Source organism: Panthera pardus, unplaced genomic scaffold (genome assembly GCF_024362965.1).
Source record: "Panthera pardus isolate Hobbes unplaced genomic scaffold, ASM2436296v1 HiC_scaffold_11, whole genome shotgun sequence".
NCBI lineage: Eukaryota > Metazoa > Chordata > Mammalia > Carnivora > Felidae > Panthera > Panthera pardus.
The window spans coordinates 100,274,828-100,299,525 of NW_026526666.1; the positions used below are offsets into that span (position 1 = coordinate 100,274,828).

The 24,698-nt window shown below is 54.4% G+C and overlaps 1 protein-coding gene across 1 annotated transcript; it reads left to right on the forward strand.

Moving 5' to 3' along the window:
* Positions 1-1,032: 1,032 nt before the first annotated feature.
* On the forward strand, positions 1,033-22,475 carry LOC109274059 (solute carrier family 2, facilitated glucose transporter member 5). The gene is given in 14 exon segments (XM_019461287.2): positions 1,033-1,145; positions 1,240-1,327; positions 9,179-9,277; positions 9,805-9,965; positions 12,444-12,568; positions 16,855-16,913; positions 16,915-17,008; positions 19,177-19,302; positions 19,396-19,583; positions 19,672-19,782; positions 20,269-20,370; positions 20,961-21,036; positions 21,512-21,639; positions 21,746-22,475. Coding segments are annotated over 13 exon segments (1,503 nt in total). The 5' UTR covers positions 1,033-1,145; positions 1,240-1,297; the 3' UTR covers positions 21,950-22,475.
* The last annotated feature ends 2,223 nt before the right edge of the window (positions 22,476-24,698 follow it).

Consider the following 24,698-nt stretch of genomic DNA (forward strand, 5'->3'; position numbering starts at 1 on the left):
CAGCGCGCAGGAGGGCAAGGGGCGGCTGGGCCTCACCGGGAGCCAGGATTGCAAACTGCGGCCCGTTTCTTTCTTTGCACAACTTGCATCCTTCCTCCTCTTTCCCCCCACCTAAGGTGCATTTTCTCTGGAGAATTTTCCAAAACTCTTTGAAATGACTGGAAACCTCTGGTCTTGCCAAACCTTCTTTGGAAACTGTGGCTATGATCCAGAAAGAAAGGACAGGACGTGAAATTGTGGGGAAGAAATGGCCAATCCTCCCTTGTCAGGGGGGCTTAGGGACCCCCCCCCAACCCACACACACGGAGGCCCCTCCAGTCACCCCCTCCCCCCCCCCCCCCCCCCCAGTCTCCTGCATGCAGGAGCCCTGGTCACAATTCCCAAGTTTGCTACTGATGCAGGAACAGTGCCCAACACACAGAGGGCTCCCGGTTGACTTGATTTCTGCACCAGGGGAAGGAATGGCCGAATGCACTGCATTTGTCCCACAGCAGATAAAACGGGGAATATATCTTGCAAACACGAAAGCCTGCGGGCCACGTGGGACTCAGCTCCGGATCTTGGCCCCTTGTCCTGGTTCGCTCCACGGAAGCTGCACCCGTGCTGAGCACGGGGTCTGGCCGCGGCCTCGGTCACGCATGGAGGGCCCACAGCAGCAGCTGTGACTCACTTTCCCTGCCCTGTAGACAAAGGCATCCGGACTATCTACTGCCTTTAGAGCAGTAATGATTATACACACTTCGCATCATACACACTCGGTTCCTTACAAAGGAACCGAAACCCTCTGAGCCAGCGTGGCCTGGGTATTCGAGCGGGAGCTGACTCTCTCGGAGAGGTTTGCGGCAGGCTTCCTTTCAGGGACCGCTTCTGAGAAACCTCCTGTGACCCGATCTCTTGCCCTCGTGGGACCGGGAGTGGCGTGGGGCCGGTGGCTTTCCGTGTGCTTGTGACAGAAATAACCCTGCCGGCCTCGCATCACGAGCCTCCTGGTGGAGACTTGCGCAGGGAGGAAGAACCGCCGTCGGGAAGGCTGTGCCTGCCGTCGGGGAAGGCGGGGGCGGGGGGCACCCTCTTGCTGAGCTAAACCCCACACGTTGAATTTAGAAAGAAGGGGAAAGAAGACGCACGTCGGGACTCCTGAAAGGGTTATTCTGTGTCGGGCTGGCTGTAAAAAAAAACAGGCTGTTGGCTGTGACTTGGCGGCCAAAGTACAGCCAGAATGTTTCTGTCTCCATTCAGAGCACTTGTTAGTCTGGCGGAAAGGAAGTAAAGGGCAAGCCGCACTTTCAGGGCCAGGATGGAGCAGGTTCCGGCCAAGAAGGAAAGGGTAAGCGGGGCCCCGCGGGGAAGGAGCTTAGAACAGTCTGCTCAGCGTTGCTGGAGGGGTAGGGGAGGTGGACCATTGGAGGGAACCTGCCCCTCAGAGTTCACTTGCACAGGGACTAGCGGCCAGCTTTAGAGACATTTCAGTTTAGAGATTGTTTGGGGATCGTTCTACTGGAACAGCCTTGAAAAGCCCCCGTCACCAAATGGAAGGGACGCAAAGAGTTAATTTGTCCCAACTGCCTTACCCTTAAAAGTTGGAGGTGAAGGGATTCTGAAACCAGCAGCAAAAGCCCTTGTACATGGTTTGTGGCTTTTTTTTTTTAAACGTTTATTTATTTTTGAGACAGCGCGTGAGCAGGGGAGGGGCAGAGAGAGAGGGAAACACTGAATCCGAAGCAGGCTCCAGGCTCTGAGCTGTCAGCACAGAGCCCCACGCGAGGCTCGAACCCGTGAACTGCGAGATCGTGACCTGAGCTGGTCAGAGGCTTGACCGACTGAGCCACCCAGGCGGCCCTGATTTTGGATTTCTTTTGATTTGGGCTTCAGAAGGTTTTCACTGGGCTTTTCAGCAAGTCGCACGGCTGGGCCAGCGTGGGAAGAAGGTGGGCTCGGAAAAGACCGTGCAAGACCCGAATCGAATTCAAATCTGCAGTGGAGATTCCCTTGTTTCAGAGACAGATTTTTCTGGACCTCGTTCCACCACCCCCACCCCAGCCCAGCACCGCCCCACTCCCTCCTCGATTGACGAAAATGCATAACGACAGAAAGATAATAGGAATGTATTATGAATGCTTTGAAAGGATTTGTGTCTTATTCATCACAGCAGCATTTGCTTGTATTTATGGAGGCAGAGGCACATATTTGTGCAAGTTATTATTTAATCCGTCCTGGACGGAAGACCGTGTCCACAGGCAGGTCAGGAGCACGCCCTGAAGCTTGTAGGTTCCGAGCGTGTTTGGGAGATGGTTTCATTCCTGTTCCATCCTATTCTAGCTGTGGGAACTTGGGCAAGTTACTTCGCTGTTCCGTGCCTCAGTGTTCTCATCTGCGAAATGGGGATAATAACCATACCACCTCATAGGGCTGCGGGAACAGTGAAATGGGGTAATGCATGTAAATTACCCGGCCCATAGTGATTCCCCCATAAATGTTATTGCTTTCGATCATCCTTTCGAGCAGGGCACTAATGACATTTGACGCCGGATGATTCTGTGCTACGGGGGACGGGCCTGCGTAAGGCAGGATTTTCAGCAGCATCCCTGGTCTCCACTCGTTAGATGCCAGGAGTGCTCTTGTCCCGTGAGAGAGAGAGCTTTCGAGGTTACTGAGTGCCTTCGCGTGGACCTTGGTGGACTCTCGCGGCAACTAAGAAAGTGTTAGACCTCTCAGGCGCGGTGCCCCTCTATTTTATAGGAAAGGGGCTATGAGGGAACACGGCCGGAGGGGCTTGGGAGTCAGGAGAGACCCTGGTGTGATCTGTGCCCTCTCCGCAAAGAGAGGTGCACTGCCTGACGGTCCCCCCACGTGAGGCTGCAGAAAAACAGAAATGCCCCTGCATCGTGGGCCCTGAAAAGCAGCAATCCATCTAGAAAGGAAATGGTTAAAACGGTCACATGCAAAAGGTCGGGGCTGATTATAGTCACCTGCCCCCTGGGAGGAAGGAAGCCCCTCCAGTGTCAGGGGGGGATGAAAGTGTCCCCTTCCCGGCTGCCTGAGGGCAGACCTGACCCTTTGGACAAAAGCCAGGACGCGTGCTGGGCTTCCTGAGAATCCTGATGGCTGCTTGCAAGAACCCGCAGATCTTTAAGTGAAGTCCAGGGGGGATTCAGGAGCCCGGGGGAGCCTGCAGAAAGCTGGCGCTGTGCGGGCTGGGCTGGGGGGTGGGGGGCGGGGTACAGCTTTCTGTACCCCGCCCCCCCCCCATTGGCTGTGTGACCATGACCTCAGTGGCCTTTGGGTTCCTCATATGTAAAGAGAAAAAACCAGAATCTGACCAATGTGCATCAAGGACTTTCTGCGCAGAAAAAGTACTCTTGGCCTGGAGGGGGGAACAAATAGATAAGGAAGAAAAATATGCCAAGTGTTTTAGAAACGGAAAACGTGTCCTTTCTTTTTTTTTTTTTTTTAAGTTTATTTATTTATTTAATTTATTTTAATAGTTTAAAAATATTTTTAATGTTATTTTTGATAGAGAGAGAGAGAGAGAGAGAGAGGATCCAAAGCAGGCTCCATGCAGACAGCAGAGAGCCTGACGTGGGGCTCGAACTCACGAACCGTGAGATCGTGACCTGAGCTGAAGTCGGAAGCTTAACTGACTGAGCCACCTAAGTGCCCGAAGTTTATTTATCTATTTTTGAGAGAGACAGAGCAAGCGCATGGGGGAGAGGGGCTGAGAGAGACAGAGAGACAGAGAGAGAGACAGAGGGAGAGAATCCCAAGCAAGCTCCATGCTGTAAGCACAGAGCCCAGTGTTGGGCTCGAACTCACCATCCATGAGACCATGACCCGAGCTGATCTCAAGAGTCAGACACCTAACTGACTGAACTTCCCAGGCGCCCTGTAAACACATCCTTGTGGGCACGTGCCTCCATCAACAACACATCTAGCATCATAGGAACTTCCCTCTGGGTCTATCATTGTTCATAATAATGATAGCAAACCTGTGGGTGGCACTTTCTACAAGCCAGGCAGGGCTCCACGTGGTTTTCTTAGAACTCATTTTCTTAGAACTCCTTCGTTCTTCACCTCAGTCCTATGCGGGAGGGAGTATCATTGGCCCCATTTTACAGGTGAAGGAGCTGAGACACAGAAGTTCAGTGACCGGCCCGAGGCCACACGGCCAGCCGCAGGAGCACAGGACCTGATGATCCCAGGCTCTCGGGCTGCCCCCACTGTGCTCTAAACCACCACAGCCACAGGACAAGGCACCTCTCCTCTGTCCCCTCACCACCGAAGCCCCACTTTCTGTTTGAACTTTGGGATCAGGAGTGTGAGAAAGTGGCTCAAAGAGTTAATAATTCATAGGAGCTAACTTTTCTGGAGATGCTTGCGTTCTAACAGAGATTACTGAACGGATCTTGGAAGGAAATCCCCAAGGGACCCCGTTTGGGCAGGGCTCCCTTTCTCAGTGGCCTTGAATGACACTGTGCCCCGGGAGGACCGGCCTCGAAGGTGGCTATTTTATTAAGTCTCAAAAAGGTACTCAGCATTATGGAACAGGAAGCCAGCTCACTATGGGCGTGAGGAATGTGGGATTTCTCCAGAAAGCAGAGCTGAGTCATGGCTCCCCTTGGCCTCTGAGGAGACCCCCCCCCCCAACCCCCTGGCTCATGTCTGAAGGCCACCGGGCCATGCGTCATTTTTACAGGCTGCTGGGGGACCTGGAATCCTTTGCTCTCCCTCATGCCCTAATCTAACCCAGTGCTAAGTCTTTTTTTTTTTCCCCTCCCTCCTGGAAAGTAAAAAAGAAGAAGAAAGAAAGCTTAAACCCTGGCTTTCTTTTCCACGCCTTTTTAAATATAGTCCCTTTGCTGAGACTAGGGAGGGGGCGCTGTGTTTTTTTTTCTTTGTAGAGCTCACTACAGTTACACTTAGTATGGTAAAGTTACAGTTCATTTAAATTATTCAATTATTATGTACTTTTGTATTTTTATTTTTTCCTTTTTAGAAAAGTGTTTATTTTGAGAGAGAGAGAGAATGAATGCCAGTGGGGGAGGGGTGGAGAAAGGGAGACAGAAAGAGCATCCCAATCAGGTTCTGCACCCACTCGTGCAAAGCCCCCTGTGGGGCTCAATCCCATGAACCATGAGACCATGACCTGTGCTGAAACTAAGTGTCGGACACGTGGGACGCCCGGGTGGCTCAGTCGGTTGAGCGTCCGACTTCGGCTCAGGTCATGATCTTGCAGTTCATGAGTTCAAGCCCCACGTCGGGCTCTGTGCTGACAGCTCGGAGCCTGGAGCCTGCTTCGGATTCTGTGGCTTCCTCTCTCTCTGTCCCTCCCCCACTCACGCTCTCTCTCTCTCTCTCAAAAATAAAGAAAGATTAAAAATTATTTTTTAAAAAGAGTCGGACACTTAGCCAAATGAGCCACTCGGGCACCCCAGTTTATTTTATTTATTTAAAAATTTTTTTATTTTAACTTTTTTTTAATGTTTATTTATCTTTGAGAGAGAAAGAGAGAGAGAGAGAGCGCCTGCGTGTGTGCTAGTGGGGGAGGGGCAGAGAGAGAGGAAGACACAGAATCTGAAGCAGGCTCCGGGCTCTGAGCCATCAGCACAGAGCCCTATGCAGGGCTCGACCTCAGGAACCATGAGATCATGACCTGAGCCGAAGTCGGACGCTTTACCAACTGAGTCACCCAGGCGCCCCAGTTTTTTTATTTTAGAGAGAGTGAGAGCAGAGGAGAGGGGCAGAGGGAGAGAGAATCTTAAGCAGACTGCACGTCAGCACAGAGCCCGACGCAGGGCTCGATCCCACAACCGTGGGATCATGGCCTGAGCCTAAATCGAGAGTCGGGCACTCAACCCACTGAGCCACCCGGGGGCCCCTATTATGTATTTTTTTAAACGTCTGCCTTCCGCATTGGACCCTGGTGTTGGAGGGCAGCTGATCTGCTCACCAGACTGGCATGGCACCTGGACTACGGTCAGCTGTCAACCACTTTGTTTAATGAACGAAGGCATTCGGACCGGCAAGGTCAGTGAGAACCTCCCCGAATGGCTTTGCTGTTTCCGCGGAGGGGAACCCCTTGACCCGTACGGGTCTGTAGAATGTGGCCGCGTCTTGAACTCGAGGAGGAAGATGGACCTTAGATGTTAAACTGTAGGCTCTGTGCTTAGAGATTCTATCTGCGACCCGCGTTCCTCCTGGTCACGTTCACTGGGACCCCACGGAGGCAGTTGGGCCGCGGACTGTCCACGGTGCCCGCCAGCATCCCCCATTCTGGGGCACCAGCCAGCCCCCCGGCAGCGCTTGGCCAAGGACTCCGGGCCGTAGGACCCATCGAGGTGGGAAGTGGCCGAGAGTTCACTTGGCAGAATGAGGGAAGCCTGTTGTGTTTCTAGTTCATCGTTTACCTGGAAGAGAATTAAAGAGGAAAACTGTTTATCAATTTTCTCCTTCCTTCTCTCCTCCTCCCTCCCTCCCTCCCTCCCTTTCTTTCTCTTCTTCCTCCCTCCCTCCCTTCCTCCCTTTCTTTCTTTCTCTTCTTCCTTCCTTCCTCCTTCCCTCCCTTCCTCCCTCACTCCCTTCCTCCCTCCCTTCCTTCCTCCCTCCCTGTCTTTCCTTCTCTTCTTCCTCCCTCCCTCCCTTTCTCCCTCCCTCCGTTCCTTCCTCCCTCCCTTCCTCCCTCCTTCCCCCCCCTTTCTTTCTTTCTCTTCTTCCTTCCTTCCTCCCTTCCTCCCTCCCTGCCACAAAATCAAACAATAGAACAGTCATAGGGGAGTGGTCTTTGTTTTGTTCTCCACTGTATCCCCAGCACTTAGAACCCTGTCTGGATGCTCCACATGTTGAAGTGAGTGAGTGCCCAGAGCGCTCTGTCCTGCGTCTCCGGTGGGGGGGTTGCGCGTGGATGTGCCTACTTGCGCACCCCCTGCCTTTAGAAGTCACAGGACAGCGCGGCAGAAGCCCTGGAACCCGCTTTCTCTCCTGGGTGCCATCGCCCCCACTTTTGTCACCTGTGCCCCACGCCGGCTCCGGGGGATGGTGGGGACTAAGGGAGACTGGAAACCAGAGCCCATGGCTCTTACCTGGCTTACCAGAAACTTTGTGCTGAATTAACCGTCTTTTAAAATGTTTATTAGAGGGCGAGAGTGAGCAGGGGAGGGGGCAGAGAGAGAGGGAGAGAGAGAGAATCCCACACAGGCTCCGCGCTGGCAGACCTCAATCCCATAGTCCCTGAGACCCCGGCCTGAGCCAAAATCGAGTCAGGTGCTTAACGGACTGAGCCACCCAGGCGCTCCTGAATTAGCCATTCCTCAATCCATTTGGTGGGGGGAGGAGGAGGTGAGGTTTCATTTATTGGGGGCTCCTGCTGTGCAGAGGGCTAACCAGCTCGGGCTCCCCAGAGCACCACAACAAGGCAGGAATGACCACCGGCTCTCTGCCTGCCCTGGTCCTCACTTACCCCTCTGCAGAGCTGGTACCCTCTTTGGATTAGGCGGGGAGGCCACCCAGAGGAAGACCTGAGGCCCTGCCCTGCCGGTGGCGGGGAGGGCACGTGTCCCCTGGACTGGGCCTCCGTGGGAATACGTGCGTGAAGGTGCTTCAGCGGCCGCCTCCGAGAGCCCCATCCAGGCCCCAGTCAGTGGATTCACCTCCACGGCTAACTGCTCTCGTAATTACACCTTGCGACGGCTCTGAGGGAGTGTTATGACCCTCCTTTGGAAGATGAGGAAACTGAAGACTGTAGCGATGAAGCTGGAAAGTGGCAGTGGACACGTGTGAGAAGAAACCTGTAGATTCCAAGAGAAAAGCTTTTTTCACTTCGATTTTTCTCTGGCTTTCCATGACTTTGCTGATGACCTTCCTCTGGTCGTCGAAAAGATTGCCTTCTGTGCGTATTCAGTTTCCTCGTGGGTGAAAGGGGAATGTTAGCACAGAATGCATGTGTGTGAGAGGCCCCAGAAATCTGTATTTAAATGTTTTCCCCGGGCGCCTGGGTGGCTCAGTCGGTTAAGCGTCAGCTGTCGATTTCAGCTCAGGTCATGGTCTCACCCTTTTGTGACCTCGAACCCCATGTCGGGCTCTGTGCTGACAGCGTAGAGCCTGCTTGGGATTCTCTCTCTCTCTCCCTCTGTCTCTCTCAAAATAAATAAATAAACTTAAAAAAATATAGATTTTCTCACCCTGTCTTTCATCTGTTACAGCAAAAGTCCAAAGGCTAAAGGAAGTTAATCAGAGGCCCTAAATAAACAATGAAAACTTTCCCATTCTGGGGCACCTGGGTGGCTCAGTCGGGTAAGCGTCCGAATTCGGCTCAGGTCATGATCTCTCGGTTCATGAGTTCAAGCCCCGTGTCGGACTCTGTGCTGACAGCCTGGAGCCTCTTTCAGATTCTAGGTCTCCCTCTCTCCGCCGCTCCCCCACTCATCCCTTTGTCTCTCTCTCTCTCTCTCTCTCTTTCAAAAGTAAATAAACATTAAAAAAATTTTTTTTCCCTTTCTCTCCTCCCCGATGTTTAGGGGACTTTGTGTTTAAGGCAGTACTGAGTGCATTTGCTACGGTCAGCAAATACAGCCACACGTCAGGAATGTTAAGGAAACAATTCGGACATTACAGTGTTGGAGGAAATGACCCTTCCGGGTCTTTCTGACCTAGCGATTCTCATCCCCCCACCCCCTTCCGGCCAATCAGTGGGACATGTATAGTGCCTGGAGAACTCTGGGTTGTCGCAGGCAGGGGAGGGATGGCCCTCCAGTGCATATAGGACAGCCCCCCAGGGCAAAGAATTACCTGGCCCTAAGTGTTGGGGTTGAGGGAATCTTTTTTTTTTTTTTAAGGTTATTTATTTATTTTGAGAGAGAGAGAGAGAGAAAGCACTGGCAGGGGAGGGGCAGAGAGAGCGAGAATCCCAAGCAGGCCCCGCACCGTCAGCGCAGAGCCCGACACGGGGCCCGAACTCACGTGAGCCTGAGCCGAAGTCAGACCCTTAACCAACTGAGCCTCCCAGGAACCCGGAGGGAAGCTTTTCTGCCAGGTTAGATAGTAGAGAGTAGGCACAGGGCGCCCTCGAAAGACTCAGGATCTTCGGATTCTCTCCCGTCCTTCTAGAAGACTTCAGGGTAAAGTAGGGGTTCTCATGAACCACAGCTGCTTTCTGTGACCTAAGTCAGGGTCTCTCCTCCCGCAGAGGCTGACGCTTGTGCTTGGCCTGGCGACGCTGATTGCTGCCTTTGGGTCATCCTTCCAGTATGGGTACAACGTGGCCGTCATTAACTCCCCTGCCCAGGTAGGTCGTTGGGGTGCATGAGACACGCCCCCCACCCCCTGTAAACGGGAGGGGGTTTTGGAGCAGCCACCAAGGTGGTAGTGAGTGCACACTGGTGCACACAGTGGGTCTTCAGGTAACAGGGACGCACGGCCCAGGGCCTTGGGGATGAACCCGGCCCCGGCCTCGGCTTCTCATGGAGCGCCAGGCCTGGCTGGGTGCCCCGGGGTTGGCCTCGGGGGTGAGGCTGGGGGCTCTGGTCTTCTGCGGCCTCGTGCTCCCCAGACGAGTCTGGAGGGTCAGGGGTCATGCAAAGGACCGGAGGACTGGAGTTAACAACATCCTGGGCCGCGTGCACATCGGAGGCCCGGACAGCCCTCCCCGCGGGCGCCCCTGCTAATTGCTTGGTCCCTACTCCCTTTCTTCCCCCGACTGGTGTTGGCGTCTTGGGCCCCGGTCATCCAGCGGGCGGCCTGACCGCGTAGGTGCTTCCGTCTGCAAAGCCGGGTCCAGGCACACGGGCGCTCTGCCCTGCTTTTGTTCTGCAGTTCATGAAAACGTTTTACAACAAGACCTACTATGAGCGGAACAATGACTACATGGACGAGTTTGCCTTGACGTTGCTGTGGTCTGTTTCCGTGTCCATGTTTCCCTTCGGAGGCTTCGTCGGGTCCCTCATGGTCGGCCCCCTGGTGAATAACTTTGGCAGGTAAGGAAAGGTGCGTTTCCAACTCCTGTAGCTCCCAGACCCCATCGGTTTAAAACGCAGGCCTCAAGCTGAAATCGTCTGTTTGTAAAACTAGGTACTAACCGCTGTGATGATTGCTGATGTCTCACATGGTCTTAAGAAGACCAGATGTTGACCTGGGGACGCAGCAGGGTCTCGGGGCGACAAGTGGGAGTGATAGGTGTCAGAATCCCGGGGCAGACCCAGAAAGACCAGAAAGTGCTTGGGAGGTCAGAACTCCCTCTCTCTGTTCTCTTGCCCTACGGGTCTTTTCCTTACCAGAAACCAAAATCAAGTTCTGCCCTCCTCGTTTGTTTTTTGTTTTTGCCTTTATTTTATTTTTTTAAAGATTTTTTTAAAGTTTATTTACTTTGAAAGAGAGGGTGTACGTGAGTGGGAGCGGAGGAGGGGCAGAGAGAGAGAGAGGGAGAAAGAGAATCCCAAGCAGGCTCCGTGCTGTCAGCACGGACGCGGGGCTCGAACTCACAGATCGTGAGATCGTGACCTGAGCCAAAACCAAGAGTCAGACGCTTACCGACTGAGCCACCCAGGCATTCCCCCCCCCCTTTTTTATTTGCCTTTAAAAGAGTCAAACACCAGATAATATGGCCAAGGTGTCAATCCCGATGTAGATCATAAGTGTTCTTAAGCCCTGCCTCCCAAACTAACACAAACTCACTACTCTGTTCTTTCACCTCGGGATCAAGTAATAGGCTAAATTGGGTCCAAATTAAATGCCTGTAAAACCCTGAAATGGCTGAGATTAATGTCAGGCACTCGACTGTGAAATCCTGTAGACCCAGGACACCTCTCACCCTGAGTGTTCTGGATGTCAAGGGCTGAGCTTGTATCTTTGCCCCCAGTTCCAGAAACATTAGAGATTCTCGTTCCGTAGTTGATTCCAAGAAAGGTCCTTAAGACATCACACCCCCTTGTGTAAATTCCATGGGCATGAGAGAGAGGCCTTGTTATGAACACTATCAAAGAGCTCCTCCCCACCAGCCCTTTCCCTGAGCACACAGACGCCGGCCAGGTAAGATCTCTTCTCACCACAGATCTTGCTAGGTTGAGAATCAAGGCCAGAACCCAGTGCCTTCTCCAGTATTTTTCAAAAAGAGTCTGAAACTAGCAACATACAACCTCTGGTTTGGGAATCTAAGATCCTAAGGCCTTCCTGGAAGGTTGGTGTTGAACTCAACAGTTCTCCCTAGGGGCCTCGGGGACCAGGACATCAAATGAGGTCACAGATCTGCAGGACAAGTCTCCTCTGAGTGAAGGACTTACCGTTTTGGTCCACGGAGGCAACGGACAGTCACTTGTCCAGCTTTCTGCTTTGGAATGTGATAAGTTTTTGGGGCGCCTGGGGGGCTCAGTCAGTTGAGCATCTGACTTGGGCTCAGGTCATGACCTCTTGGTTCGTGAGTTCGAGCCCCGCATCGGGCTCTGGGCTGACAGCTCGGAGCCTGGAGCCTGCTTCGGATTCTGTGTCTCCCTCTCTCTCTGCCCCTCCCCTGCTCACACTCTACATCTCTAAAAAATAAACATTTAAAAAAAAAAAAAGAATGTGATGAATGTGGTTTTCTGAAGAACCTGTTCCTGAAATAACCGTAGCAACTAACAGTTGACTGATGGGTTGACTTTAGGGTTATTAATTCCCCTAATCCCTACAAAAGCCCCATCATCTCCTTTTTCAAAATGAGAAAACAAGGCACAGAGAGATGCTGTAACTTACCCAAGATTATACAGCTGGGAGGAAATTTCACCCCCCTGCGTGTCCCGAGTAACTGTTATTTCAGGCAAGTATCTTAATCTGTTGCTTTATTTTTAATCATATCCATAGTATCTTTTTCACACGAGATGTTTAAACGTTCGAGTGGTCAGATTTAACTCTCGGTTACGGTTCTTGACTTTTGCGCCTGAAGACGGCCTTCCCTACCTGGAGTCCCACGGATAGCCTTCTATAGTTCTAAAAATAGTGTTACAATTCTGTGTTTCGCAGGGAGATCTGGCGTTTTATCTGGTGTGGCGTTTTAACATTGAAAGATTCGCATATATGCTGTTGAATTCGATCTGCTACTATTTCGTTTAGGACTTCTCCCTCTATGTGGTCTAAGTGGGGTTGGCCTATGCGATCCTTCTAATGTCATTCCCTGATCTGGGCCGCAGGATTACACTAGAATCATGCGAGCGTATGGTTTCCGGAACCCGTCAGCGTATCGTAGCAGGCGGCCCTCTTCCTCTGCTCCCCACCGCTGACGTGCTCTGCACTGTGGTCATTGCTGTTGGCTCCCACAGAGAATGTTCCCGCCGCAGGCTGTGCACTTGACCTCCATCGGTCTCCATCACAGCGTCAAACAGCAGCAAAGGCCACTGCTGTAGCCGGGCAGACCCTTGGCGAACATCTGCAAAGACAACAGCTGAACCCTTAACCCAAACTAACTGAGATTTTGTCCTCGGCAGGAAAGGGACCTTGCTCTTCAACAACATCTTTTCCATAGTGCCTGCCGTCTTAATGGGGTGCAGCAAGGTCGCCGGGTCTTTCGAGATGATCATTTTGTCCAGACTTTTGGTGGGAATATGTGCAGGTAAACGGTGCTACGTGTGACGCCTCTGTCATTCAGGATAATCGAGGAGGAGGGGGAGGCGGGGGCAGACTCCGGGGTCTGGATCGTTCTGGAACCGCTGAAGCACATAGACACGAGCTGTTCCTCTGTCCTGACGCTTCTCAGATGCAGTCAAGGGACCGAGCTTCGCTGTGATGCTTCCTGCAAAGAGAGCTGTTCTGTGAAAGACAGAAATCCAGAGTCCTGTTCGCAAGGGCACTTCCTTTCCTTTCCTTTCCTTTCCTTTCCTTTCCTTTCCTTTCCTTTCCTTATCTTCGTGTTTTCCCAGCTATAGGTGGGGCCAGTGAGTGGGTGGTGCCCCTGATTAGTGAGCAGCTTTTCCTTTTCTTTTTCTCTTTTTAAGTTTATTTATTTGGGGGAGGGGGAGGGGCTCCTGCCCGAAGCAGGGCTCGAACTCACAAACCGTGAGATCATGACCTGAGCCGAAACCACCAGTCAGATGCTTGACGGACGGAGCCACCCAGGTGCCCCAGCATTTTCTTTTTCTAGGCAGAGTGTAGACCGTGTCGTGTGCAGTAGGGGCAAGGGCAGTCTTCGGAAACTTGTTTCGGTGACTTATCCGTATACGTGGGTGAGAACCAGGTTGCAACGTTAAACGTGTCTCCCCATTTTTACCGTGGGTCGTGGTCAAAAACGCATGAGAAACAATCTAATGTAGGAATCCCTCCGCCCAAGAAGAGTTAATGATAGCAACCTGTCACCTTCTAGAGGGAACGTGAAGTTTGCAGAAGGATTTTTAGGGGTTCTTTTCACCTATTCCTCCAGGGTCCACCTGCTGAAGAGGGTAACGCTCACTCGCCTGAGGTCTCTGGTCTCGTAACCCCCGGAGCTGCTTTGCAAACCCTCCAGAGCTATGGCCCCCCGGGCCGCACTCTGGTGGTCGTAGAAAACTCCCCCGTGATTCCTTCCGACCAAAAAGATGTGGTTAAAGCCACGTCTGTGGCCTTCCCCCCACGTGGCATTCTTTTGTAGACTGTGTTTCCCAGGGCTGGAGGGGGCAAGTGGGACACCCACCCTCGGGGCCGTGCACCTTCAGGGCGGGCGCCCCCAAAGGGCTGCATCCTGGGCGCCTCGTCAAGCAACCCTGCACCCGGCCCTGGCATTGGCAACCAACTCTCGTTTTCTGCCTCCAAACACGGGGATGGGGTGAGCGGATGATTTGGCCTGATGTCCGCAAGCCCCTCAGCTGGCCCTCCTGGGCCGTGGGGGAGAGGGCGAGGAGCCCGGTGTCGGGGGAAATGGCAAGGAACTGCGAGGCTGGGGGACAAAAGAGGAAATCAGCCTCCCTGAAGAGAGAAGAGGTCATGTCCCGGCGGGAATGATGGGCCCCATGGCAAGCGTCGCCCTACTGCTTTCCCTGAGAGCGCCTGGACGGGTCTCTGCCGCCTTGGTCTGGCCCTGCTCCCGCCTCCCGCCTCCCCCTGCAGCGGGGCTCCGCTAATAAAGAATAGACGATTCCGGGGCGCCTGGCTGGCTCAGTTCAGCGTCCAACTCTTGACTTCGGCTCACGATCGTGGTCATGATCTCACGGTTCGTGAGTTTGAGCCCTAGCGTCAGGGTCTGCACTGTCAGCAGAGGCTGCCTGGGATTCCCTCTCTCTCACTCTCTCAAAATAAATACATTTTAAAAAAGGAAAGAAAGAAAAAACAAACGATTCCTGGAAGTCACCGGCAGTGGACAGGTGCAGGCAGGCACTTTTCTCTTGACCGTCCAGCACTCCAGAGTTGGTTCCCACAGGGAGATATTAGGCTCCAATAGTTAACAAATCACCAAAACCCCAACCTTTACTCTTAAGCATTACTTCTAAGTCCGTGGTTCTCAAACTTTTTGGCCTCAGGATCTTCTTTTCTTTTCTTTTCTTTTCTTTTCTTTTCTTTTCTTTTCTCTTTTCTTTTCTTTCTCTTCTTTCTTTCTTTCTTTCTTTCTTTCTTTCTTTCTTTCTTTTTCCCTCCCCCTCCCTCACTTTCTCTTAGGTGTTTTTATTATAGCACAGGGACAGGACCCATGGGCAGAAAGAGTTGCTGCCTCAGGACCTTTTTACACTCTTAAAATTATTGAGGGCCCCGAAGAGCTTTTGCTCGTGTGGGTTGTATTGGCCAATATCTACCATTTACAAATTGCAGCCAAGAAATGTTTTCATTTAATTCATCTAAACGGCAACAATAAGCCCGTCACACGTCTCTGTGAAAATAGGCGTATATTCTGAAACAAAGAGTTTCAGCGAGAAGCGTGGCATTGCTTCACGGGTTTGCAAAGCTCTTTAATGTCCCGCCTCATAGAAGACGGCTGGCTTCTCAGACCTGCTTCTGTGTTCTGCTGGCCGTGACCTCACACGGCGGGGAGCCTCTGGAACACTCCACCGTGTGGGCACTATACAGGGCAGTATCTCAGGATTGTTGGAAGATGGTTTTGACCTCAGAGGCCCCCTGAAAAGGTGTCGGGAGTTTCCTAGGTCCTCAGATCCCCCTTGGAGAAGGGACGGAGTCATAATCCATTCGCAGTGAATTCTTGCGCACGGTTCCCGAGAAATTCTGGGCGGTGTGTGAGTCGGCAGCTGCTGCTCAGACACCCTAAAAAATAAGGGAGCAGCTGGTCCCCCAAAGGGAGTGTGGCGAGAAGGGGGGCGCAGGAACAGACGTGAGCAGGACTTGAGACACAGTTCACTGGCTTTTAGTCAACTTGTGTGGCCAGAAGACCAACTGCTTTCATGGAAGGAATTTCAAATGTAAAAGCTGCTTTCTCTGACTCTGTCAGAACATAGAGGCTGGTGTTGCCCGGTGGAGTTTGTTTGTTTATTTATTTATGAGAGAGGGCCTGAGGGATCAGCGAGGGGTAGAGAGAGAGAGGGAAAAAGAGAGAATCCCACGCAGGCTCCGAGCTGTCAGCACAGAGCCCCCTGTGGGGCTCAAACCCACGAGCCGTGAGACCGTGACCTGAGCCGAAGTCAGATGTTTAACCGACTGAGCCACACAGGCACCCCACCAGTGGAGCCACTCTTAAGACAGGTTAGAGATTGCTTCCCACCGGCAGGAAGGGGACCCCGTCTCTCACAAACCTTCTGAGGTTTGCCTTTTCAATTTTGTCCCTGGTCAAGTGAAAAAGAACTTGCTGCTGAGAAGCGTCCCCCGCCCCCTGACCCTTGAGTGGTGACCATGGAGCCTGCCCCTCAAGGGCCCCTGCTTCTTCCCAGCCCTGTGGGCACTAGGCCTTCGGGGTCTCCCCCCACCCCTCCCACCAGACTTCTAAGGGCTGATATTGCTGTGACAACTGGAAAGAATTGGTGAACAGCGAGCCTCTTTTAAAACACTAAGCAGATATCTTTGGGCAGAATCACAAAGCTTCAATGCTTGGCTCTCAGAAGTTTCCCTCCTAACTGGATGTCATCAAATACCCTCCTGTTACCAGCAGCTCTTAACCTCCAAGCGCCCCACACTGTTCCCGTGGCCTCCCTGTGGCCGGAGCCTTCTCAGACCCCCGTCCCTCTGAGCCCCAGCGTGAGTCGGTACAATCCCAGCAATGACCCACCTGGCCTTTGTCCAAGATTCTCAGTCTCTCGGGCTTTTGGGAGAATTAAATGGGACAATATATGTGAAAGTGCTTTGGAGCCTATAAAATTAGGTTCTGCCTTTAAGAGGGTCAGATTCCGGAAAGATGAGAAAACTTAAAAGTTTAAGTATTGGGGGTTTAGAAATAGCATAGGTATTGCAGAAATCCCGAGTTGTAGTTTTTCCATGACGTGTCAGTGTGTAATGCTTACTGATAGCTAGAACGTGTGCTTCAACGTCTGTGGGCATCTCTGTGCGTCAGTTTATTATGTAACATACCTTCTCAGAAGGTGAAGCTGCTGGGCAGGGGTCCTTGGCCTTGTGTTAACAGATTCCCCTAAGGAGCCAGAGAGGAGAGGGTGCCAGACCACACCCGGGCTTTTCCTCCCTGGGACTAAGCCAGTTAGGAGGAAAGATCGGGGGGCCCAGCTGGCTCAGTCTGGTAAACGTCTGACTCTTGATTTCAGCTCAGCTCATGATTTCATGGGTTGTGGCTTCAAGCCCCGCGTCGGGCTCTGTGCTGACAGCTCAGAGCCTGGAGCCTGCTTCAGATTCTGTGCCTCCTTCTCTCTCTCTCTCTCTGTCCCTCCCCTGCTCATACTCAGAAACAAACATTTAAAAAAAAATGAATGTGTTTGAAGACAGAGCCTGTCCCGGTCAGACTAATGTTTCCTGACGGTGTTTTCACTTCAATCCTGCCAGGTCTGTCTTCCAATGTTGTCCCCATGTACCTGGGAGAGCTGGCCCCTAAAAACCTGAGGGGGGGGCCTCGGGGTGGTGCCTCAGCTCTTCATCACCATTGGCATCCTCGTGGCTCAGATCTTCGGCCTTCGGAGCCTCCTCGCGAGCGAAGAAGGTAAGCTCAAGATGCCTCTGGACCACATTCCTCTTTCTGCCTGGACGTTTCTGTGGGCTGCTCTTTCCTCTCCAGTCGTGTCCAGGCAAGTGTCCTTGGCTCACTGCCCTGGCCCCATGGTGTTGGTGTGGTATTTGCACAGAACAGGCCCCGAACAAGGTGGCGGGGCCCATGTGGCTAATATTTTCCAGTCCCTCCTAGGACACAGAGGAGGGGGCTTTAGCGTGAGCAGGAAGTGTCTTTGTCTGACTTTCTCTTGGCTTGCGTGGTGGCCAAGCGAGGGGCCCGAGGCATGGTAATGACCACCGCCAGTGTGCTTGAGGCCTCACTCGAGCCTCCCAGCACGCTGCTGCCTGGTTGGGAGGGTGGGGGGTCCTGTGCCGGTCCTACTCTGTAGACCAGGAAAGAGGGAGCCCCCTCGGGGTAAAATGGTGAGTCTCAGGGCCGGTACCCCTTCCAGACCCTGACTCTGGAGCCTCCCCACTTTCCTCAGGAGCCCGGGCCCAGCACACCATAAGTGCATGGTGAATGGTAACTGTCACTGCTTCTGCATGACCTCCCCCTTCTGGTCTCGCAATCCCCATTAATGGTAACACCAGCCAAAACATACAAAGTGCTTACGGTGGGCCAGGCACCAAGTCTTTCGATGAAGTCCATTTAATCCTCCAAATAGCCCTGTAAGGCAGGTGTTATCATTATACCCGTTTTCCAGATGCAGAACCTGAGGCATAGAGAGGTTGGACACCAGGTCCAAGGTCTCATTAGGACACAAATCCAGGTGGCTTGGGCCGGGCTCCACATGAAACGACCACTGTCTTCCTTCCAATCACCCTCGTAAGGAGCGGGGACCAGGGCAGGGGCTAAGTTCCTGTCTCCCAGTGATGTCACCTATACACCCGCAGGACCCAGGGCAGCCTCAGAGCCCCGGTGTCGGTGAAGTGCTCTCTGGTGTGCCCAGTGAGGGGGGCCTCAGAGCGGGCCCGACGGAGGGAGTAGGACCAGCCTTCCAGACGTGGGCAGACGGGGCACACCTGTGGAATCTCCCTGCCACGTTCGGGGAACCGCAAATGTGTGGATTTCATTTGTCCCTCCATCCTTTATGGAGACCATTTTGTCGTCGGTGTCCTTCCTCTGGACACAGTGTGGAGGGCGGGGCTTGGCCTTATTCTCCAGCTCAACTCCTGGCACGTGCATACTGCTAGATGCTCAGAGAACAAGGAAGGAAGGAAGCCCACAAGAGAACGTTGGCACAGGAGGCAGGCGGTCATGGAGCAGAGGTTGAGAACGGGTGTCCCGGTCTTCTCGGAAAGCAGATGGAAACAGGGTCCGGGATTAGCCGGGCCCTGGATTTGGAGTCAAGGGAGGGGAGGAGATCAGGAAAAAGAGGATCCAGCCGGCAGAGCGGTGGGCAGGGCAGAAGTTGAACTCATCGCATGGCGTGTGTTCTTAGGAGGAAGCGTCAGAGGCCGAAACAAGACCTGGAAAAGATGATGTCTACACAGGAGGCTCTACTTTGTTTATTCCTCTCCCACATCAGGAGTGAGACCCCCTGGGGGTGACAGGGCCATCGCCTTAGGTCGGAGTCCACGCCTGTATTACACTGGGTTAAGAGTCCGCAGGGGAAGGGGGAGGCCTGCTGCGGCCCTCAGCCCTGGCCTTCCCACCCCCACAGGGGGCCGCCGTGCTGACGGTTACCATCATCGCATCCTTGCACCGCCCCCACCCCCCATGGTTTTTTTTTTTTTTTTTTTTTTTTTTTTACCACCTTTTGCAAAGATAGAGTTAATTTTCCGCTCCTGGACTTCATCCAGTTGGACCCCATTGCGTAGATCGTTGCACCGGACACTGAGTTTCGGGGATGGGCTCCCGCCGTGGTTTGTACAGACTTCTATCGTATGGCTACGCCGTGGCTTCTGTGGCCCCTCTGTACTGTGGACGTGGCATTGCTTGCGGCTTCCGTGTCTGTGACCAGTGCCGCTCTGACCCTGCCGGACCAGGCGTCCTGGTGGCCCCGCATATTCAGGGCGCTGTGTCAGAGCACGGGACGGTGTGGGGTGTCGTCAGCTCTGTGTCGAGTCAGGGGACAGGGCGGTCCGGCCGGGCTCCGGGGCGGGAGGGGCTGGGGAGGGGCGAAGGCAGCTCTCACCTGGGCACTGGCCTCCTTGCAGGCTGGCCGATCCTCCTCGGGGTGACCGGGGTCCCCGCGGCTCTCCAGCTCCTACTATTACCCTTTTTCCCCGAGAGCCCCCGGTACCTGCTGATTCAGAAGAAGGACGAGGTAGCTGCCCAAACCGGTAAGGCTCCACCGTGCAGGGGGCGGAGGCCGCGGCGTCTCTGCTCCGGGAAGTTGGGGTCCCCTGAGCCGGCCCCCTGCTCCCCTCCCTTAGCGCTGAAGAGGCTGCGCGGCTGGGACGACGTGGGCCCCGAGATGGAGGAGATCCGGCAGGAGGACGAGGCCGAGAGGGCCGTGGGCTTCGTCTCCGTGCTGAAGCTGTTCCGCACGAGGTCCCTGCGGTGGCAGGTCATCTCCGTCATCGTCCTCATGGGCGGCCAGCAGCTGTCGGGCGTGAACGCGGTACGGGGGCCGGGGGGGGGCTGGGCGGGGCGCTGTCGTCATCACAGGGGGCCCCGAGCACCCCGCCAGCCTCTGGGGTGCCTTCCAGATCTACTACTACGCGGACCAGATCTACCTGAGCGCGGGGGTGAAGGAGAATGACGTCCAGTACGTGACAGTGGGCACCGGGGCCGTCAACGTGCTGATGACCGTCTGTGCCGTGAGTCCCCGACAGCCACCAAGGACGAGGGCATCTTGAGTGTGTGTGTGTTCGGTGGGGGGGGGGTGGGTCCTAGCTGAGGAAAGAGCCAGATCGGAGGTGGTGACGTGCCTCTTGGTCTCCTCATCTCCGGGCCACTTGTCAGATGACAGCCTGTCTCTCGGAGGGGGCGGGGGGGGTGGGCAGCCTGTGCCAGCCCCCAAGATGGAGACCCCCTGCCCTCCACTCTGGAAGCTTCCGCCGTGTGAAGTGGCTCTTCCCCAATCTGTCCCATGTGTGGTTACTACCTGTGCCCTGGACTGGGCAGGGTGGTGGCCTGCTGGGGGGCAGACACACGGGCAGGCGGGCACACAGCTGCCCCTTCGGAAGGGGGGTTTGGGAGACGGGCGGAGGACTTCCTGCGTAGGCGGCTCTAGCAGGGGTGCGGCCTCCTGTCTAGCGGGGCTGCTGAGCCTCCCTGCTTGCCCTCCGCCCCCTCCCTTACAGGTGTTCGTGGTGGAGCTCTTGGGGCGAAGGTTCCTGCTCCTTCTGGGTTTCTCCGTCTGCTTCACGGCCTGTTGCGTGCTGACAGCGGCCCTGGCCTTGCAGGTGAGGGGGGGGGGGGTGTGGTGGCGGCTGGAGAGCCCTGTCCGTCCGCTGAGCCCTCACTCGCATGGTAAGGAAAGTGACCAACATGATCTTTTCGCAACTATGATGAATCAGACGCCTGGGGACCATCTGCCCCCTGGGCCCCCCTGGGAGCCTCCACGTCTAAGTAGCCCACTGCCGGGGCGCCTGGGTGGCTCAGTCGGTTGGGTGTCCGACTTCGGCTCGGGTCATGATCTCGCGGTCTATGGGTTCGAGCCCCACGTCAGGCTCTGTGCTGACAGCTCGGAGCCTGGAGCCTGCTTCGGAGTCTGTGTCTGTCTCTTTCTCTCTGCTCCTACCCCGCTCATGCTCTGTCTCTCTTTCTCTCTCTCTCTCTCAAAAATGAATAAATGTTAAAAAAAAAAAAAAAAAGATTTTAAGTAGCCCGCTGCCCACTTCCGGCCGATTTCCCAGATGCATCCGGGTGGCACGGCCTGCTGGGGAGCCAGGTGCCCTCCTTGCCCGGCCCGGCCACAGCCCCTGGGGACCAAGATGCCCCACCCAGGTCGTCTCTGCCCTGCCAGGTGTGATCCAATGTCCTCTCCCCACAGGACACAATATCCTGGATGCCTTACGTCAGCATCGCCTGCATCATCGCCTACGTCGTGGGACACGCCCTTGGGCCCAGTATGTTCCCTAGAGCTGGCTCTCCCTGGTTTTGTCTCCTCCTTTCCTGAACCAGAAAGTTCTGGCTTGGGTCCCCTGGAGAGGCTCCTTGGAGGCCTCATGCAGCCCCAGAATGGCCTCTCCCCCTGCCTTCCTGTCGCGCAGGGGTTTGCTCAGAGGGTTATTAGAGTGACGGTGCTAAAGCGGCCTTCGCCGTGTGGGTTGAAACAGGCTACCCCGTGCGATTGGCGTAGAGAGCCTTGCGGTGGTCCCGGGCCCCTTTTAGGGACATCACAGGATGTCACCTGCGGTGCCATATTCTTGCTGTTGGCCTTCTCGCGCTGCTTCTCCGCCAGCCCGGGAGTCCCGGAGACACCCCGCTCCTCGGGCCGGATGCCTCGGGCGCCCCGCGCACGGCAGGGCCTCCGGGACCCTTGGCGGGCTTGCCTGCTTCCAGAGGAGACAGCTCCTCCTCCTTCCCCCTCTGCCCCCCAAGGCCCCGTCCCCGCGGTGCTCATCACGGAGACCTTCCTGCAGTCCTCCCGGCCAGCCGCCTTCATGGTGGGGGGCAGCGTGCACTGGCTCTCCAACTTCACGGTGGGCTTGATCTTCCCATTCGTCCAAGTGAGTGCCAGCCGCCCCGCCTCCCCCCCTGCCCCCTGCACAAAATCCTCACGCGGTGAAGGGAGCAGCTTCTGGAGAAGGTGAGCCCCACTTGCCCTTCCCACAGGTGGGCCTCGGAGCCTACAGCTTCGTCATTTTCGGCGTGATCTGTCTTCTCACGACCATCTACACCTTCCTGGTGGTCCCCGAGACCAAGGCCAAGACCTTCATAGAGATCAATCAGATTTTCACCAAGATGAATAAGGTGTCAGAGGTGCACCCGGAAAAAGAGGAACTGGAGGAATTTCCACCCTCTACTCGGGGGCAGTAACTCGAGGGAAGGAGCCTGCTGAGCGGGTCTGCGCCGGCTTCCCTCCCGGGCTTTTGTCCCGGCCAATAGCCGTGAACGTGCGGGACTAGGCGCCGTCCGGGGTGGAAGGCACCGGGGCTGTGCCGTCTGTCTCCAGATGACCGCCGTCAACCCCGAGTCACGGGGGGCAGGCGCCCCTCGCCGCGCTGGGCTAGCCGTCAGGTCCTGATAACGCCGGCTCTCACGACAAAAATCATTAGTGTGGTGGCGGGATGGAAAGAATCACATCCGGCCAGAGAAACACCTCTTCTGAAATCCATGGGTCTTCTGGGGACCGGAGGCCTGCGTTCAGGGGAATTCTTCCTCTTGCCCGATCCGTCTCCAGAAACACCAGTCCTGGAAAGTGTGATGTCTGAGAAGCTGCGAAGCTGGTCCCTATGGAGACTTCAATGGGGTCGGAGCTTGTTAATTCCGGATTATATTGCTGAAGGGCAGTGAATGGCATTGCCTCTGAATGCTCAATAAAACACATATGATCCCTTTTACCCAGACATGCTTCTTTCCTGTGAGCAGGTGGAAGAAGGCAGCGGGAGGGGTGTGTGTGCGGGGGTGAGGGGGTCCCTGCTCCTTTGAGCAGTTCGATCTTGCTGGAGCATCAGCCCCTTGAGAGCATGAGTTTGGCCACTTTTGCTTATCCCGGAATCCCGCTGCCTGGACCCGGCCTGGCGTACAGGAGGCCCTCAGACAGTATTTGCTGGAAGGGGAGAAGCAGGAGCTGAGATGGTGAGGCCACCTGTAGGATGTGAGATCTGCTCCCTGCTCCGGGGAGTTAGGGAGGCAGACCCAGGGCCGCTGGGGGTGCTTGGGACGGGAGCAGCTTTTGTGAGGGTGGAATGGGGATCCCTCAGGTGATGAGCTAAATAAATCACTTAGAGGAGAAGTAAACAGTTCGCTGCTGTGGTTGGACCACACTGTGTCCCTGTGTGGGAAGGGGGTGCGGGAAACAGTCACGGAATTTCTCGCCACCGAGGCAGTGCAGCCGGATGTGTGAATCAAGGAACCTCTAGCCTGGGGGAGGCTGGACCTCACGTCCTTGGTCCTGCCGCTTAGTAATGGTGCAATGTGGGTACTTACTCAGCTTTTCTGTTCCTCAGCTTCCTCTTCCATTAAATGGAGCTAAGAACAAGTGTCTCACGTGGCTATGGGATTGAAATAACAGGCGTGTGGTGCTTCGATCAGCGGCTGGCCTGCATTATCTCCGCGGTTATTTTTAAGTGCTTGGGAATGAGCGTCGGTCTTGAGGACAAATAAACTCACAGGTAAAATGCAGCGAGAGACCACTCTACATATACAACTGCGATTAAACAATTCAGTAAATGGATGGCAGACGGTGGGAGGTTACAGATAAGCCAAGATAAGGAGTCTAGGATGATCCACGTGATCATAAATGAGCGTTGGAGATACTGGTATGAGATCACGTTCAGTTTGCTATAAACACGGATGGCTACAAATAGGAACACTTACAGACACGTGTATTTACACGGGTTACAAAATACAGGAGGAGGGGCACCTGGGCGGCTCAGTCGGTTAAGCGCCCGACTTCGGCTCAGGTCATGATCTCGCAGTCTGTGAGTTCGAGCTCCGCGTCGGGCTCTGTGCTGACAGCTAACATCTTCTGTCCTGAAGATAACACAGGCGTGGGGTGATCACCGAGTCTGAGGGAGTTGTGTGGCAGTAATAAGGACCCGGTGAGCCTTCGGTAGGGGGGCCAGTTGGTAAGAAACAAGGGGGTCCCTGCAGAGCCAGCAGCAGTCAGGCCAAGATGCCAGGGAGAGTTCAGAGGGAGAGCTGTTGGCTTTAGGGACCCTTGGCCCCCACAGTAAGGCACCTGGCCCCCTGCTGGCTTCCTGGTGGGCCAGGAGTGAAGGGTGTGGGGAGGTTTGGGGAGAAGACATGTTGAGATGGAGGTGTTTTATTGAAAACCTAGAAGTGTCTAGAAGGATGTCAGCCATATGGCTCTGGAACTCAGGAGAGAGAGACCACAATCACATCGCTTTTATTACAGTATATCGACATAATTGTCCTTTATTATTGTGTTAATTTCTTACTGTGCCTAATTAACAAATTAAACTTGATCATAGGTATGTATGCATGGGAGAAAACAGTGTATCCAGGGTTCAGAGCTGTCCGCGATGTCCCTTGGGGTCTTGGAGTGGATCCCCTGTGGATAACAGGGTGACTGTATTTCTTGCTGTCTCCCTTCACAATTTCTGGTTGAGTGTGTGTTTTATCACATGACGTGTACGTATACATAACTTATAAAAAATAAATATGCATACACTGGAGGTTTGTGTTCAAAAGTTAGTGACTGATGGGGGCGCCTGGGTGGCTCAGTCGGCTAAGCATCAGACCCTGATTGATCTCACAGTTCGTGAGTTCGAGCCCCAGGTCGAGCTCTGCGCTGACAGTGCGGAGCCTGCTTGGGATTCTGGGACAGAGGGCTTGTGGGACAGAGTCTGAAATCCCACTCTGGAATGGGAGTGGGGCAGGGTTTTGCCATCTGAAAGTCTGTCCCCTTAAGGGCTGGCTCCTCGGTCCCCAGAGGAAGAGTGAGGAGATAAGGACCTGTGATCGTCACACCCTCATGTGCGCGGGGTTTGTCGTGGAATCATGGGAGACTCGGGTCTGTCACCCGCATCGGGCACAGCACAGCGACGCACACACGGCCTCTTCTATCTGCAAGGAATTTAGAGTCAGCCAGGAGGATGGA